This window comes from Vipera ursinii, assembly GCF_947247035.1.
Source record: "Vipera ursinii genome assembly, chromosome: 2".
NCBI classification, from domain to species: domain Eukaryota; kingdom Metazoa; phylum Chordata; class Lepidosauria; order Squamata; family Viperidae; genus Vipera; species Vipera ursinii.
In genome coordinates this window covers 191049263-191065641 of record NC_139513.1, presented here as the reverse complement: position 1 = coordinate 191065641, position 16379 = coordinate 191049263, and the positions used below count along the sequence as shown (strand labels likewise).

General features: G+C 40.4%; 1 protein-coding gene across 1 annotated transcript in view; it reads right to left on the bottom strand.

Moving 5' to 3' along the window:
- Window positions 1-5232: 5232 nt before the first annotated feature.
- Window positions 5233-16379, bottom strand: part of CASR (calcium sensing receptor) — a gene marked incomplete at its 3' end in the record, with an annotated part of 42664 nt that continues 31517 nt past the window's right edge. Inside the window, exons 4-6 of the mRNA XM_083351874.1 lie at window positions 13761-13991; window positions 8535-8658; window positions 5233-6662 (exon numbers count right to left, since the gene is read on the bottom strand). Of these exons, the coding sequence (XP_083208000.1) occupies window positions 5233-6662; window positions 8535-8658; window positions 13761-13991 (1785 nt within the window). The remainder of the gene's footprint in view (window positions 6663-8534; window positions 8659-13760; window positions 13992-16379) is intronic.

Genomic DNA, 16379 nt, shown 5'->3' with positions numbered 1-16379 from the left:
TGGTGCAGTTAAAGCTGCCTATTCTGACATCTCCAGAGTGCTGGGAGCTGCACATCAGTCACTGCTTTCCCTCTTTTAAATCTGTTTGTTTGTTTGTGCAGGTGCAAGTTGGTGATAGATTTACAACCTACAGTGATGCCCAGAAGTTTTTTTTATTCAGTCCTTCTCAAACCTGGTACTACCTTTGAAAATTAGAACTGTTATTGGACTTTTGGCTACATATAAAATCTTGATTATTTCTTAAATTTCTTTCCACATTAGAGTACTTTGAAAAATCCAGTTTGACCTTCCATTGTCCATGCACAATGCTTCCAAGTTTTTTTTTAAGAGATCGAATGAAGTGAGATACAGCAATGAGCACTGGATCGTGGGGGTGGGGTGGGGGGAGAGAAATCACTCCTGTTCTTACACTGGAACTCAGGATGACACCAAAGAAATGGATGGGAATGCATTCATGGCAAAGCCATACGGGTTTTAACATGAAATTAGAATACATATTAAAATGTATGAAGATATTTGAAGACATGATAGCCATGTGTGCAGATGACCTTAAAAGGGGAGAAGACAGATATACCAAGACATTTTTAACAGCCATTTCATGTGATTATCTTAGAAAATGTGAACCAGACAAGCAACAATAGTATATTGTTTTCATGCTTAGCTTTTAGAAGCATTTCTGTGATAGCTCTGAGGAACAGGATTATAGCTTAGATAAATCTGATATGAGAAAAAGGAAACTATTCAATTTCTTAGGAACTAAGAAAACTATTTTTCATTTTTATATATGCTGTTAGAAGCAGCTTAATTGACTAAACATACTTTTATCTCTTAAAATGTCATGTTTTAGCTAGACCTTAGAAACTAATTCACTAATATCACTAGTGTTGTTATGAAGGTACAGCAAAGTGGCATGCAGACAGAAATGATTGTTCAAGGTATTTGCACCAACTGCGAGTGAGGGAAGCAAACAGATCATTTAGTATGATGCCAGTGGATAGATGACATTTGCTAGATATGGAACTCAATTCCTGTTCAGCAACCACCATGCTATCAGCAGTGTGACTCAGTAGAAGCAGATGAAGACATCGATGAATGTTAAGTAAGTAGTCCAGTTTGGAAGGTTCAAAACTACCTTGATGTAGATGACCTCCCCCAGCTTCTTCACAGAGAAATACATCATGGAGGAGATCAGGAAAAAAACCTGAGATTGGCCCATTTTCTCCCCAGTGGCAAAATGTATCACCACCGCTCACAAGAAAAGAAACTGTGGCTTGTTGTAAATTGCTTCTATAGCCCTTACACCTGCCAACCAAGATGGCATTTGATGCCATACTATTTCAACAAGCCTTTTCTTTTACATGTAAGCAATTTAAAAAATGATTGTTTTTAAATAATCGGAAAGTAAGATATTCAGGAGGTACATGGAACACTGCTAACATACAAAGTTCACTAGTGCCATTTGGGGTATGGTCTCTGTATTTTTCTCAAACTGTCGTGAGTCTAACATCCAATGAAGAAAATAGAGTACTCAATCCACCTACAATATTATGACCAAGCATAGACAGTTGGTTGAAGAGCCCAAATGGTACTAATCTGCTTTTATTCAATCAACTTTAAAGTCACAAGAATATTTTAAGATTTTAAAGCCACATGAAATGGCTTTTCTGTCTTCAGCCTTCCGGTCCCTATTGTTTATTTTGAACCAAACCCGGGCAACCTTCACTTGCTGTGTGGAATTACTGGAAAGGAAGCTTTCTAATGCATGCTGAAGAGATGTCTGTTGACTAATATGAAAGGCTTCCAGGACTAGTTCATGATTAGCACAAGGAAGCCATTCTGCCCTAAATAAACCATTCAAGCTGAATGTAGATTTCTTTGTCTGAAAAAAAGGATCTAAGCTAAGAAATAAACATCCCCTGAGGTTTCTAGCAGATAAAAAAGATATGGTTTTTCAGAGCCTTTCAGCACAAAATAATCTTGATAATAAAATCCTTAATGCTCTGATGAAGAAATACTAAATTCATGTTAAGTATTAAGCTATTTGAGACAAGCTTAATTTTATGACTTTCTTTAGCCTCAATATGAGGTGTAAGGTCTGCGTCATCTAGGTTTATATTTACAAGCATTCTGAATATTTCAAGAAAAAGAGCGTAACTGTGTGTTGATTATATCTCACATCAATTATTTAATGTTTTCAGAATGCATTGAAACTTGAAATAATCCAGGGATATACAGTACATGAATGAACACTGAAGGCCATGTTATAATGTTTTTTTTTGTTAGATTCCAAAATCATCATCTAGTATTTTCTTTTTTCCTCAAAATCTGCCACTTCAGGATTAAATTAGATTTGATGAAGAAGTCCACTTGATGACTGGATTTCAAAACTCTTAAGAGTTCATCAGGTCCATGATATGTTTCTTGTATTCACCAGGATTCTTAGTGAAGATCCACTACAAAATTCTTATTGTCACTGAATTAATCCCAGAGAAATATATCTATCTTTTACATCCATGGTAATGCCTTTGTCCAAAGGTATTAAAAATTAGTTCCTGATGGACCCATTGTCTCATAACTATGTCAGATGTAAGTTAACTAGTGACTTAAATCCAAATGTATGCTTATTAGTTTCTATTCCCCAACCAGAAGCCATGGTATTAATAACATAGCATTAAAATTATATAGTAATAGTCCTAGATAAAGTAATAAAACTTTGGATATACAGTAGTTATGTTTTTTCTACATATGAACAGGTCTTCTATCTATCTGTGAAAATCCAATCAATAATTCTGTATGTCAAGGTTGTTTTGCTGTTTAAGGACTGGGCTTTTTTGTGTTATATATACTGTACATTTATTCTAATATGCCTTGCTGGTTTGAGGTTTTTTCCCTTTTCCCTTTTAATTTTTGCATCTTGTTAATGTTTTATTTCTTCTTTTTGTGCATGTGTATAAACACACAAACATACGGGACATCTAAGCAGCTGCTGAGCGAGCACAGAGATTTGTTTGGAGTACCAGAATTGAGTGAGAGCTCATCTATAGTCCATGCAAAAATCCTTTTATGGTTTGTCCAAGTGGTTTCACTTTAGCTCTCTCATTTTTTGGAAAGGGACAGTCATTCTCTGGTAAATCTTGTTCAATGAATAGAAACCAGAATCCCTGCCAATCTACTACAAATCACCCACAGTTCAGTAGATCCTAAATTACCTTCCATTCATCCCTGAATAAATGGATAGTTAATTCCAAAGCACTCCATAAAAAGGCATTAAAAACAGGGAAGTATCTACATTTCCTCTCAAACAATTGATTTTCTTTAGCAACTGCCTGCAATCTATGATGAGCAGGCTAATAAGGCTGCATATTGCATTGGCCCATGATTTGATTCACCAGGGTTAATTAAATATAGTACAATTGGGCAGAATCTGCACATCATATAATACGATTGTTTTGGGCTTGGCATAGACACACACCTGGTTTCAACCATCCAGATGCCCCTAGACAACAGCAAGGAAGTTAATTGTCTGAATCTCTTTGATGCCAGCTAGCAGAAGTCCATGTATCTGCAGCCCAGATCTTGGTGCATGCCTACTGCACTGACCCAGCCACTGTTCAATATGCTCCCACAACTCAGATGAAGTTTTCCATTGCATTTGTCAATGGGCACACAACATTGCTTTATTTATATGGATAAATATAAATATTTCGTGTGTGTGGGAAAAAGGTGTAGTGATTCATCTGTAGATCTTTTGGGAAAAGAGGGGTCCCTCTCATGCTAGGCAAACACAGGTACAGCAAAAAGATTCAATCAGAATTCATTACAATCAGGCTGGCTTCTTTCTCAGTTCTTTCTGTATGAATAGGAGCTTTTGGAACTCAACTTGGCAACTTCTGTTTGTAAAATACATTTTAAAATGTAGGAATTGCAGACATTAGAGTGACCAAGCTCTGACATTCATTCCACATGTGGCAAAACATAACATTTAACTATACCTGCCATTTATTTGCCCATTAAAACATTTCTAAAGTCACAGAAGAAGATTAAACTATCTGCACATTTTTCTACTGAAGTAAGATTCAACTGATACATGCCTTGAAATATGACTACATTATATTTAACTAACTTTATTAATAGCTTTTCATAATTGAAGCTGGTTCTATAACCAGGTTCACAATAGAACCTGGTTATCTCCACAATTGTCCTTGTTGTGCTGCTGTGTGCTATGTTCTTATTTCCTAAAGTTTTGTTTTGTTTTTAATTTGTGGTACACACAACTTCTTGCATCTGCTCTTCTCCATTTGAAGCTCTTTGATGCACGAAAGGCCTGCTAGGGTAGAGATAACATCCAAGGCTGTGACAAGAAATAAAGGACACATTTTCACTGAGCTCTTTGTATTTCTGTATTTTCTTTAGGACAGTGTTTCTCAAGATGCGTTTCTTTTAAGACATGTGAACTGCAACTGGCTGGGGTATTGTACGAGTTGAAACCTGAACATCTTAAAAGTTGCCAAGGTTGAGAAACGCTGCCCTATGGCTTCTCTTCCCTTTCTCTGCCTTCAAGGTGAGTTAAATCTGCCCCCCCCCACGCCCCCTCCAATGTCAGTCTCCGGGCAGAAGCACTGAAAAGCACTGAAGACCACAGAATTCTATGTCTTAGACACGAAACATCTGCCCTGCCTTCATGTGTAAAAATATCGCTATCTATCGTTTTAAATACTTTACAAGTTCAAGCCACTGGCTGAACATTATTTAGCATGCTGGAGTAATATTTCCTAAAGCAAACTGCATGACTTGTTTGATGTAAAGCAGCCAAGTTTCATCTTGCTGTAACGTTGCTAAGCGGTTTTACGTATAAAGGGGAATTAATATACACAAGGAAGAAATGGGGATAATGTACACTGATGTAAAAGGCAGAGCATATTAATGGAACCTCAGACATGCTCACGACGGCGGTGATGGAAAAGAGGATAAGAAAAAAAGTTCTTCTACAGCACAGCTGGGAAAGATACCTTCCTGCCCCTCCAAAGTTTTCCTTCTTGTATCTTCCACAACCACGGATGGTTGCACTAAAAGGATAGCTAAAGACATGCTCAGGAACCGTTTCACTCAGCTCTCCTTTGAAAACGGACATAACCGGCTGATTCTAACAGTAAGAGGAATTGGAGATGTGTTCAATTCTTCTCTCCATCCAGGAGAAAATTGCTCAATAATTGGTTCCTTTTCCTTGGATTATTATGAATGGATGGCATTCTCTTTGATGGAGCCACTGCCTACTAAATCCCGCAGGTATGCAGCTGACAGAGAAGGCTGTCCTTCTACATGGTCTCCTTGCTTGGTTTCTCCCACTACTGATTCTGCTATGCTGGATTCTAGATTTGAGGGTGTCTGGAATTTGGGCTCTGGTGATTCATGGCCATGCAGAGGAAGCAGGGCTTTGTGCCGCGTGAGGCTATCGTCACTATTGCGGGTTTCCAAGGAGTTTCTGTGCTTCGCATTTCTATTGGCTACAGCATTTTTCTGGTGCTCCTCAAAGCTTAGTGACAAGGTGACAGTTCCACCACCAAAACTCACCTTCTGCTTGCACCCATGTTTCTGCTGTGGTTCTGCAGATGTTGGCATTGAAAAGGGCTCTTCGTGGTTGCTTTTGCTGCTAATGGATGAGGATGGGGTAGAGCCCGTGGAGCCCCCCAGGCTATTGGACCTCTTGCGGGACACATTGCTCCGTCGCAGTGTAGCTCTGGCTGCCACTTTGAAAGCATGAGCAGCCGTGCTGCAGCGTACTTCCTCAATGGTGTTGCGGGATGGCTTAAAGAGGATAATGTAGACCTTGTTGAAGAAGATGCATGCTAAAAGCCCAAAGCTGGCTGCCAGAATGGCAATCACCTCCACCGCTGAGACAAATTTGCCATAGGTGCTGGCGTAGGCTGGTATAAAAGAGATCCATACAATGAAAAAAATCAACATACTGAAGGTGATAAATTTGGCTTCATTGAAGTTCTCTGGTAGCTTGCGGGATTTGAAAGCAAAGAAGAAGCAGATAGCGGCCAGCAGACAAGTGTAACCAATTAGGAAGCCCAGTGCCATCAAGGAGCCCTCATTACAAGTGATAAAGATGATTTCATCCTCCATTTCATGATTACGGAAGCTAGAAGGGGGAGCTGTATAAAGCCAGATGACGCAGATGACAATTTGCACAAATGTGCATAAGAAGACCAAGAGGAACTGAAGGTTAAGTCCCCACCACTTGCGATGGAGGCTTGTTGGTATCTTAGCCTCAAAGACCAGAAGGACACGATTGGTCTTTACCAGAATGCAGGAGATGCAGAGGACAAAGCTGATGCCAAAGGCTGGTTGTCGTAAGCGGCAATTCCAATCTTGAGGCTCACCAATGAAGAAAAGGGAGCTAGAAAAGCAACAGAGCAAGGAAAACAGGAGGAGATAAGAGAGCTCCCGGTTTGTGGCCTTGACGATGGGCGTGTTGCGAAATCTGGTAAAGACTCCCAGGACAAATGAGGTTAAGAAGACACCTAGTACAGCAAAAAGAGTGAGAGCAATTCCAAATGGTTCTGTCCAGGACAAAAATTCGATTTGCTTGGGAATGCAGAAGGTATGGTTTTCATTGGACCAGAAGTTTTCAGCACACTTCTCACAAGCACTGGCATCTGGAAAAGACAAAACATCCTCACTTAAAAGAAGACATCTGAACAGGAAGTGCACTTAGTGCACGGGTCGGCAACCCGCGGCTCCGGAGCCGCATGCGGCTCTTTGAGCTGTCTCCTGCGGCTCCCAGCTGCCCGGTGCGCGCGCACCTCTTCGAACGGGCAGTGGTGCGCGCACACCTCTCCAAATGGAGAGTGGCACCGCCCGTTCTGAGAGGTGCGTGCGCACCTCTCCGAATGGGCGGAGGCGCGCGCACCTCCGCGCGAACGGGCAGCGGCGCTGCTCGTTGGGAAAGCTGCCGTGGCATGTTTGCAGGCTGCTGAAGGCCCGTTCCGAGAGGTGCGCGTGGTTCCATCATACATTTAAAAAATGGCAACCGCGCGTGTCCACACATGCACAAGAAAAACCGTTCTGCACATGCGTAAAATGTTTTTTGCGCATGCGCGTGCATGGACGCATGCACGCGGCTCCCACTTTTTTTGGTGTGTGATGGAACCGGTTCCCAGTGGCTCTTTTTCTTTTTCAGGTTGCTGACCCCTGACTTAGTGGCATCTCTGTCAAGAGGCCATCTACATGCAATACTGCCAAAAGACCATGGCTGTATTCTTTCCCGGACTTATTATTTTCCATGGCTTTTGTAGAGGAGAAACTCTAGAGATTGTAGGCAAAACTATGGCTTGTACATCCTTTAAACCTTAGTTTGGTTCATTTACAAAAAAAAAAAAGGAGAGAGAGTATGTTCCATCCTCCTTCAGGAAAAGAAAGTTTTCCAAGGGATTGTGTTTTGGCAGAAGCTTTCCTCCCTGGCTCAGAGATTACCTCATGATTCTTTAATATACAGTATAGTCCTCGGGGACTGTATATGAAATTATGTTCAGAATACAGAGCCAACTCTTGAACTCAAAGACCAGTTAATCATTCTGAGCACATTTCTGTTCTGTTGCTTTTCTCCTAAACCTACACTGTTACTATCTGAAGGAATAATCTGCGTCTACTGAAAATAATTCCCACTCCACGTTACAGACTAGGATTTTAACAAGAATTCTTCCTGACAGGCTATTTTTCATCTGTTGGAATCAACCTTTCATGGAGAAGCATTCCATCATACAAATGTTGTCCTGGACTCTGGAGGCACAAATAGTTAAAAACAAACAAATTCTAGGGTTTGACCTAGGTGGACAACCTGCAGCCGTATATTTAAAAAAACTATAGGCACAATCTATAAAAAAAGAAACTATATCAAGAGTTGGGATTCACCACAGTTTTTGAAAGAAAAACTTCTCTTTTCTTTCTGTATAATCTGGAAATTCAAAAACTTATCTTGAGGAGGCCCTGATCCTTCCAATTACATTTTCTTCTGGGACAAAATCCACTGCTAATCTGTAAATATAGTATTTTATTTTATTTTTATTTTAATCCCATTTATATCCCGCCCTTCTCCAAAGACTCAGGGCGGCTTACAATTTAAGCACAAAACAATGTGCTTAGCAATAGCCTTCATTCTATGTATATGCCTGCTTATTAGGGCTTTCGCCCCCCCCCCCCAAGCGGCATTATTACAAAGTCATCTTATTGCCCCCAACAATCTGGGTCCTCATTTTACCTACCTCGGAAGGATGGAAGGCTGAGTCAACCTTGAGCCTGGTGGGATGCGAACCTGCACTAATTGCAGGCAGCTGGTGCTACTTAAGGAGGCATGAGCCCACTGCTCCACCAAGGCTCTTGTAACTGGATGGAGTGATGAAAGTGGTTAATAATTCACTAACACTTTGTAACAGGGTGCCGTTACCAATGGTGACTTCCAAAAATGAATTCTGAGTCCATTTGGATAAATGTTTCTAATAGAGGAGAGGGCTACTTTCGTTCAATCATACCTGTTTCATCACTGATCTCTCCATCTGTGCATTCAACACATTCAAAGCAGCAGGTGGGCTCCCCCTCAATAATACCTTTCCTTGTACCTGGAAGGCAGTCTCTGCTGCAGTTCGAGAAGGGTACCTTAAGGAATAAAGTTAGGTTTCATTAATATCTAGGTTGATGCTCCTGATTGGTGGTGAAGCAACACCCTTCCAACCCTTTGTCCATCATCATGTGTGAATGAAGACAATCTGGGCAGGGATCCGTTGACAAGGTAAGCTGATAGGGGGGAAGAAGAAGACTGATTGCAGATCTCCCTACAGCTGATTGTCAAAACAAGGTCGATGATGGTCTTTGCTTCTACACACAAAAAAAGAAACAGGCGAGAAGCAAAACTGATACTCTTTGCTGTATCCTTCAGTGATCCAAAGATGCTACAATACAGACTCAGAGAGGTAGTCAACCTGAGCCTGCAGTATTGAAATAGATAAATGGGTACCACTTCGGTGGGAAAAACCCAGCTGCTTTCATGTGTGCGGAGAGCAGGAAGCTTGTGTTGGATCTGGCTGGATGTGAGGCATTGCGACACAAGACGAGGCAAGGTGGAGGAGCCCAGAAAAGCCAGCAATCCAAATGTCACTAGTCATCTGGTGAAAAGCTCTCCCTGTGGTGCACCAAGAAGAGGTGCCTAAGTGCTGAACAGAATGAACTAGTATCCTAGGCTGTTAAGACTGCATTGTGTGTCTAGCATATGTTGATTTCCCTGACGTTATATGCCATACTCTACATAAAATAAAGTCAACCTGTGACAAAAGGCAGGTGGGCATTATGTCTTGCTCACTTGGGCAAGTTAGTGAGTAGCAGCCATGGCACCAAGAAGCAGGTGGAGCTGCTGCTTTCACTTGCCCACTTCTTTAGGAGCATAGATGTGAAGAGGAATTATGCTAGCCCTGGACAGCACATCAAAATGGGTTCAGTCTCCTTCCCATTGAGGAGATGCACATTCTTCTCAGAAGTAGAAACCAGAGCTAAGGATATCCTGGTCACTGCTTAAAAAGGGAGGGAGAAAAGCCATATACATAAGTGGGTTTGGAAGTGGAATAGTCTGCCTGAATATTCTAGCATCTACTGTAAGAAGCAGGGAACAAGATGGTGCATGTGCCTAGTTTTCCATCATGTGACAAGCATCACCATCGGATAAATGTGTGAACTATGTTTTTGACATGAGATGTTCTTTCTACAAATGTGAACTTAGCATAAGGGTGTATAAGCCTACCGTCAGTGTTTAACACTGTCAACTAATTATTGCTGGTTGGGAATGAAAAAGTCCAACACAGAAAGGACACTTAGTTGAGGAAGCTATGGATTCTATGGTAATATGAACTCTATGGTAATCCTATAATCCCAGGTTTGCAAGTAAGATCAGATCTGGAACTTTCCAAACAGCCACAAGATGGAGCCAAAAGGAAGATCTGCTGACTTTTGAATTGAATTTTTAAGGTCAATAACAACAATGCTATAAAAAAGCTTTTCTTTAAGATACAAATGGTAGAAAAAAAGAACAAAGAGACAAACAGGACACTAAAATACTTCTCTGTTTAAATTTTGTGCTAAATATTAGTTTTGACATCAACAAGCCGAAGATGACCGTAGTACTAAAGCCCACAGAAAAGCAAAGTGACTTGACAATTGTTTGTTCACCTTGGGGAAAAAAAAGATAAGTGAAAAAGGGTATAACTTGAAGGGCCTAGAGCAGGGGTAGGCAACCTTGGCTCTTTTATGACTCGTGGACTTCAACTCCCAGAATTCTGGCTCAGGAATTCTGGGAGTTGAAGTCCACGAGTCATAAAAGAGCCAAGGTTGCCTACCCCTGGCCTAGAGCAATGTGAAGGACCTCTGATTGCAAAAATCAGGCATCTTGAGAAGAGTATGACTGAAGTGATCATGAATGGCACATCTGAATTGAATAAGCAGTTTTGAATTATAAAAAAAATTAAATCAGCCACATTTATTTTCATGAGATTATCTTTAAGAAACAAATACCCAAGAAATTCCACAGAAGCAAAGAAAAATTTTCACAATGCAAGGAAGCATTGAGACTTTTTTTTAAAGTGAGGCCAGGCTTTATTTGCCCTGGATTACAGCATCAGAATGGCTGTGAAGAATAGCTGTTACACCTGCTGTTGTTTTTCCATTATACGACAGCATCACTTGACAACAGATATCAAACGAAAACATTTTAATGTTTTTATATCTATCTCTATCTCTCTATCTATACACACATACATACATAGATTTGATACCTGTTGTATCAAATACACATGCACAAACTAGTTTGATCTCAAAGCTGTGTTCTTCATTCAGAAGAAAAGAAAAGAAAAAAGGAAAAGAAAAGAAAGCTATCCTTTCCTGAGAAGAAGAAAGATTTAATTCTCACAAACAGAGATGAAATGATAGAAGGTGTTGAAGCCACAGGAACCTTGGGAGGAAGTGATCATGCAATATTGGAATTCAACATTCTGGAAGCACAAGCAATAGAACACAGCCAAACTAGAGTCTTGGACTTTAAGAGAGCTAATTTCAATAAACTTAGAGAGAGCTTGGGAAGGATTCCATAGATGAGAATCCTCAAGGGGAAAACAACTCAAGAAGCTTGGGAAATTTTGAAAAGTGAGATAATAAAGGCCCAGTCTAGCACAATACCAGCAAAGAAGAAAAGTAACACCTCTCAAAAGAAACCAGCATGGCTGCATATAGAACTCTCTGATTAAATTTAAAGATAAAAGGGACAAGTATAAGAATTGGAAAGAGGGGCACATAACTAAGTCAGAATATCAGCAAATAGCCTGAGCCTGCAAAGACAAAGTGAGGAAGGCTAAGGCTCAAAATGAACTAAGGCTTGCGAAAGTAAAAAAAACACAAAAAAAACAACTTTCTTTCAACGTATAAAAAACAAGAAAAAAGTGAAGGAAATGATTGGTCCATTAGTGGGGGAAAGTGGCAAGAAGGTGACAAGCAACAGGGAGAAAGCAGAACTATTTAACTTGTTTTTTGCATCTGTCTTTACAAAAAGGGAAAAAAACAGTCCAGCCTACCAAAACCAGTGCCATAAAAAACAGAATAGAAACGCAAGTTAAGATAGGCAAAAAAATGGTAAGTGAGCACCTGTCCAGCCTAGACGAGTTCAAATCACCAGGACCAGATGGATTACACCCCAAAGTTATCAAGGAATTGGCAGACATGATCTCAGAACCACTGAAGTATATTTTTCAAAGATGCTGGAGCACTGGGGAACTACCAGAGGACTGGAAGAGAGCTGATGTAGTTCCCATCTTCAAAAAAAGGAAAAAATAGATCCAGGAAACTACAGACCTATCAGCCTGACCTCAATACATGGGAAGATTCTGGAAAAGATAATCAAACAACAAATCAGCGAACACCTTGATGCAAACAAAGTCATCACTAAAAGTCAACATGGGTTTGTCAAAAACAGATCATGCCAGACAAATCTTATTACATTCTTTGACCAAGTGACAAAACTAGTGGACCAGAGGAATGCTGTAGATATAATTTACTTGGACTTCAATAAGGCATTCGATAAAGTAGATCACAACCTACTACTTGATAAGATAGAAAAATGTGGGTTAGATAGCATTACCACCAGATGGATTCGTAGCTGGCTGACAGGCCGTACTCAGCGTGTGGTCCTCAATGGAACCGCATCTACATGGAATGAAGTGTGTAGTGAGGTGCCCCAGGGCTCTGTTCTGGGCCCAGTGCTCTTCAATATCTTCATTAATGATTTGGATGAGGGGATAGATGGGGAACTCATCAAATTTGCAGACAACACCAAGCTGGCAGGAATAGCCAATACTCCAGAAGATAGGCTTAAGATACAGAAGGATCTGGACAGACTCGAACACTGGACACTATCTAACAAAATGAAATTCAATGGTGAAAAAAGTAAGGTTCTACGCTTAGGCAGGAAAAATCAAATGCATAGGTATAGTATAGGTGGTACCTTGCTCAATAGTAGTAACTGTGAGAGGGATCTCGGAGTCTTAGTAGACAATCACTTCAATATAAGCCAGCAGTGTGCTGCAGCTGCCAAAAAAGCCAACACAGTGCTAGGCTGCATTAACAGAGGGATAGAATCAAGATCACGTGAAGTACTAATAGCACTTTACAATGCCTTGGTAAGGCCACACCTGGAATACTGCACGCAGTTTTGGTCACCACAATGTAAAAAAGATGTTGAGACTCTGGAAAGGGTACAGAGAAGGGCAACAAAGATGATTGGGGGACTGGAGGCTAAAACATATAGGGAACGGTTGCTGGAATTGGGTATGTGTAGTTTAACAAAGAGAAGGGTGAGGGGTGACATGATAACAGTGTTCCAATATCTCAGGGGCTGCCACAAAGAAGAGGGAGTCAAGCTATTCTCCAAAGCACCTGAAAGCAGGACAAGAAGCAATGGATGGAAACTAGTCAAGGAGAGAAGCAACCTAGAACTAAGGAGAAACTTCCTGACAGTTAGAACAATTAACCAGTGGAACAACCTGCCTCCAGAAGCTGTGAATGCTCCAACATTGGAAGTTTTTAAGAGGAGACTGGACAGCCATTTGCCTGAAATGGTATAGGGCAGACATGTCAAACACAAGGCCCGGGGGCCAGATCCGGCCCGTGAAGTGGTTTCATGCGGCCCGCGAGGCCATCCTGGAAACAGTGAGGGAACGGCCCCCACTGCCTTGGCCCTGGCCCAGAGACCCTCCTTCTGCCAGAGACCCTCAGATCTGTCCCACTCCTGCCCAGGCCCCCATAGGCACCCTTGATGCGAACGATGTACAGCTGGCCATGCCCACCCAGTAGGCCATATGCACTTTAGCCATGCCCACCCAGGCCACACCCACCCGGCCCCCTGAGGGCAACCGCAATGCTGATGCGGCCCTCAAATGAAATTGAGTTTGACACCCCTGGTATAGGGTTTCCTGCCTGAGCAGGGGGTTGGACTAGATGACCTCCAAGGTCCCTTCCAACTTTATTATTATTATTATTATTATTATTATTATTATTATTATTATTATTATTATTATTTATTATTATTATTATTATTATTTATTATTTATTATTATTATTATTATTATTTATTATTATTATTATTATTATTATCATCATCATCATCATCATCATCATCATCTGGGAAAATCTGAGAAATATCAGTTAAAATGCTGGGTGTCACTTACCTCTTTGGAAAATCCACTCCATAAGATCTTATTTTCATTGATAAATAACCTTTCTCCTTTTTTGGCATAAACATTATAGTGTCCAACCTCTTCAAATACAATGGAGCCATCTTCTGGGGACAGATGCCAATTGATAATTGAATAATTTCCTATTAGGCCTCCTGACTCATCAAAATCCACTTGCTCCCCCATATTATTAGTGAAGTTCAAATGTCGCAGATGCTTCAGTACCTAGAAAAAAAGACCCAGAGATGCTGAAGTGATCACTGCTGTGAATGAGGCATCACTGGAAGAGGAGTGCTTCATTGGCACCCTAAATAAAAATAAACTTTCTGAAATAAGGGGAAAATAGAATTAATACATATTTTTGCTTATAAGATACTCCTGCGTGGTTCCTATAATTTTAATGTTTTTTTGGGGGGTGGGGGAAACTTACATGACAACAACACCATTGCTTATTTATCAATTACTAGTCCAAGCCAATAAAATGAGGAAAAAGGAAGAAAAGATTCTGACAATAAAAAACATTAAATACTTAAAAACACTAACCAAACAGATGCAAATAACACATCAACAAGTTCAGAAAATGATATTCCTACCTCTCTTATGGCAATTGCTAGTAAGCAGAATTAGGCAATCCACCTGATTATTTTTATAGGCAAAAAAAGAAAAAATTGTTTACCTAGCTGGACCAGATAAGTGACTAATACGGAATGATAGATACATAGGAGACCACAATAAAATATGAGAAATCGACTGTATTGCTGGTTTTGACAGAGAGCAAAGGTGATCTTTAGAGACTATTCTTCTCCAGAGCCACAGATGATATAACATTATATCTAGCTAACTAACCAATGTTTTCTTAAATGGAACAGAGATGACATTAGTAAAATAGTTGCCTACTTTCAAAGTTCTATATAAATCAATCTTAAAGAAATAGGGAAATAAGCTTTGATCCTTTTATAACTCAGTATCCAAAATATACTGTTTAATCTCTGTGTTTGCTCCTCACCTGCTTTTTGGAGGAAGAAATTGGCTACAAGGTCACAGTAACATGACTTCTTTCCAGTGAAGAAGTAAATCTATTAGCAAAAATTAAGGAGGCTGAAGATCCCCTAAGTAACTTACGTTTAGACCAGGGGTGTCAAACTCAATTTCATTGAAGGCCGCATCAGCATTGCGGTTGCTCTCAGGGGGCCGGGTGGGTGTGGCCAGGGTGGGCATGGCCTACTGGGTGGGTGTGGCTAGAGTGCATATGGCCTACTGGGTGGGCGTGGCCAGCTCTACATCGTTCGCCTCAAGGGTGCCTATGGGGGCCTGGGCAGGAGTGGGACAGATCTAAGGGTCTCTGGCAGAAGGAGGATCTCTGGGCCAGGGCCAAGGCAGTGGGGGCCGTTCCCTCACTGTTTCCAGGATGGCTTCGCGGGCCGCATGAAACCACTTTGCGGGCCGGATCCGGCCCCCGGGCCTTGTGTTTGACATGTCTGGTTTAGACAGTATTTTAGTTCGCATTTTCTCATATGTGGGAACAGAGCAAAGACCACATTTCAAAAGCAAAAGGGCATACGATACGCATCAAGGGATATGTAGAACCACTGTAATATATTTGCTTTTTATTGCTTCTAAAGCTCTTTCTTCCCTATGTATACAAAACTGTATGCCATAGAACAGAAAGCTCAGCATTTTGGCTTTCAATAATTTAATGGTGGCATATATAAAATTATTGCTTCTGCAACTGACAAATCAGTTTATTCCATTAATAGTTTTAGAAGTTTCAGCAATGGTATCTTTTGTTACTTTGATGTTGTCAATTATTGGATGATGACTCAAAGAAATTTAATCTTTAACCCGCTCAATGCAGGTATTGTTTACCTTCTAGTTATGAATACAACAAGCATACCTCTTAGTAAGTAGAATTACTTAAATCTGGGATAATATCTATTTTTTATTGCTGCAATAAACTCCCTAGTTTTGCACACAATGCCTTAAGCCATCCTGTGTCAAAGGATAAAATAACTGCATAGTCAGCATATAACAGGATGGATATAGGTTTCTTTGCCAACAACAGAGGGTAAAGCTTGTTTTTTAAAAAAGCTTGAGTAATGGAATTAATACAGAAAAAAGCAGAACAAGTGTGTAATCTTGTTTAACTTCTTTCTCAGTTGATCAGACAAGACTATGGTGGTGGAACACTAACCTGCATGAAGGTATTTTCATGTAATATAATAATTAAAATAAAAAGTGATTTATGGACCAGGATGCTAATTTTGCTTACAGCCTTTCCCTAGGTAAAATACCATCTTTAAGTCAACAAAAGAGCCATATAGAGTATCTGGTCAGAATAAATGAACAAATTTACCTAATTTACACCATTCTCATATGGCTACCTCAATAGGTAGCTTAGAATAACACCTATTTTGAAGATGTCACATTGGATGCTGATTGATTTCTTGTCCAATTTGTTCATCACTTTTAAAGCTCTTTATGATGTAAAACTGGAGGACAACATCCAACATCAAGTCAGAATTGAGATACTTAGGGCCCCAACCTTGCTGGCATTTACAAGCACGCTATATAGACATTCCATAATTCACTCAGTGCTTAGCTTATTACTTTTAT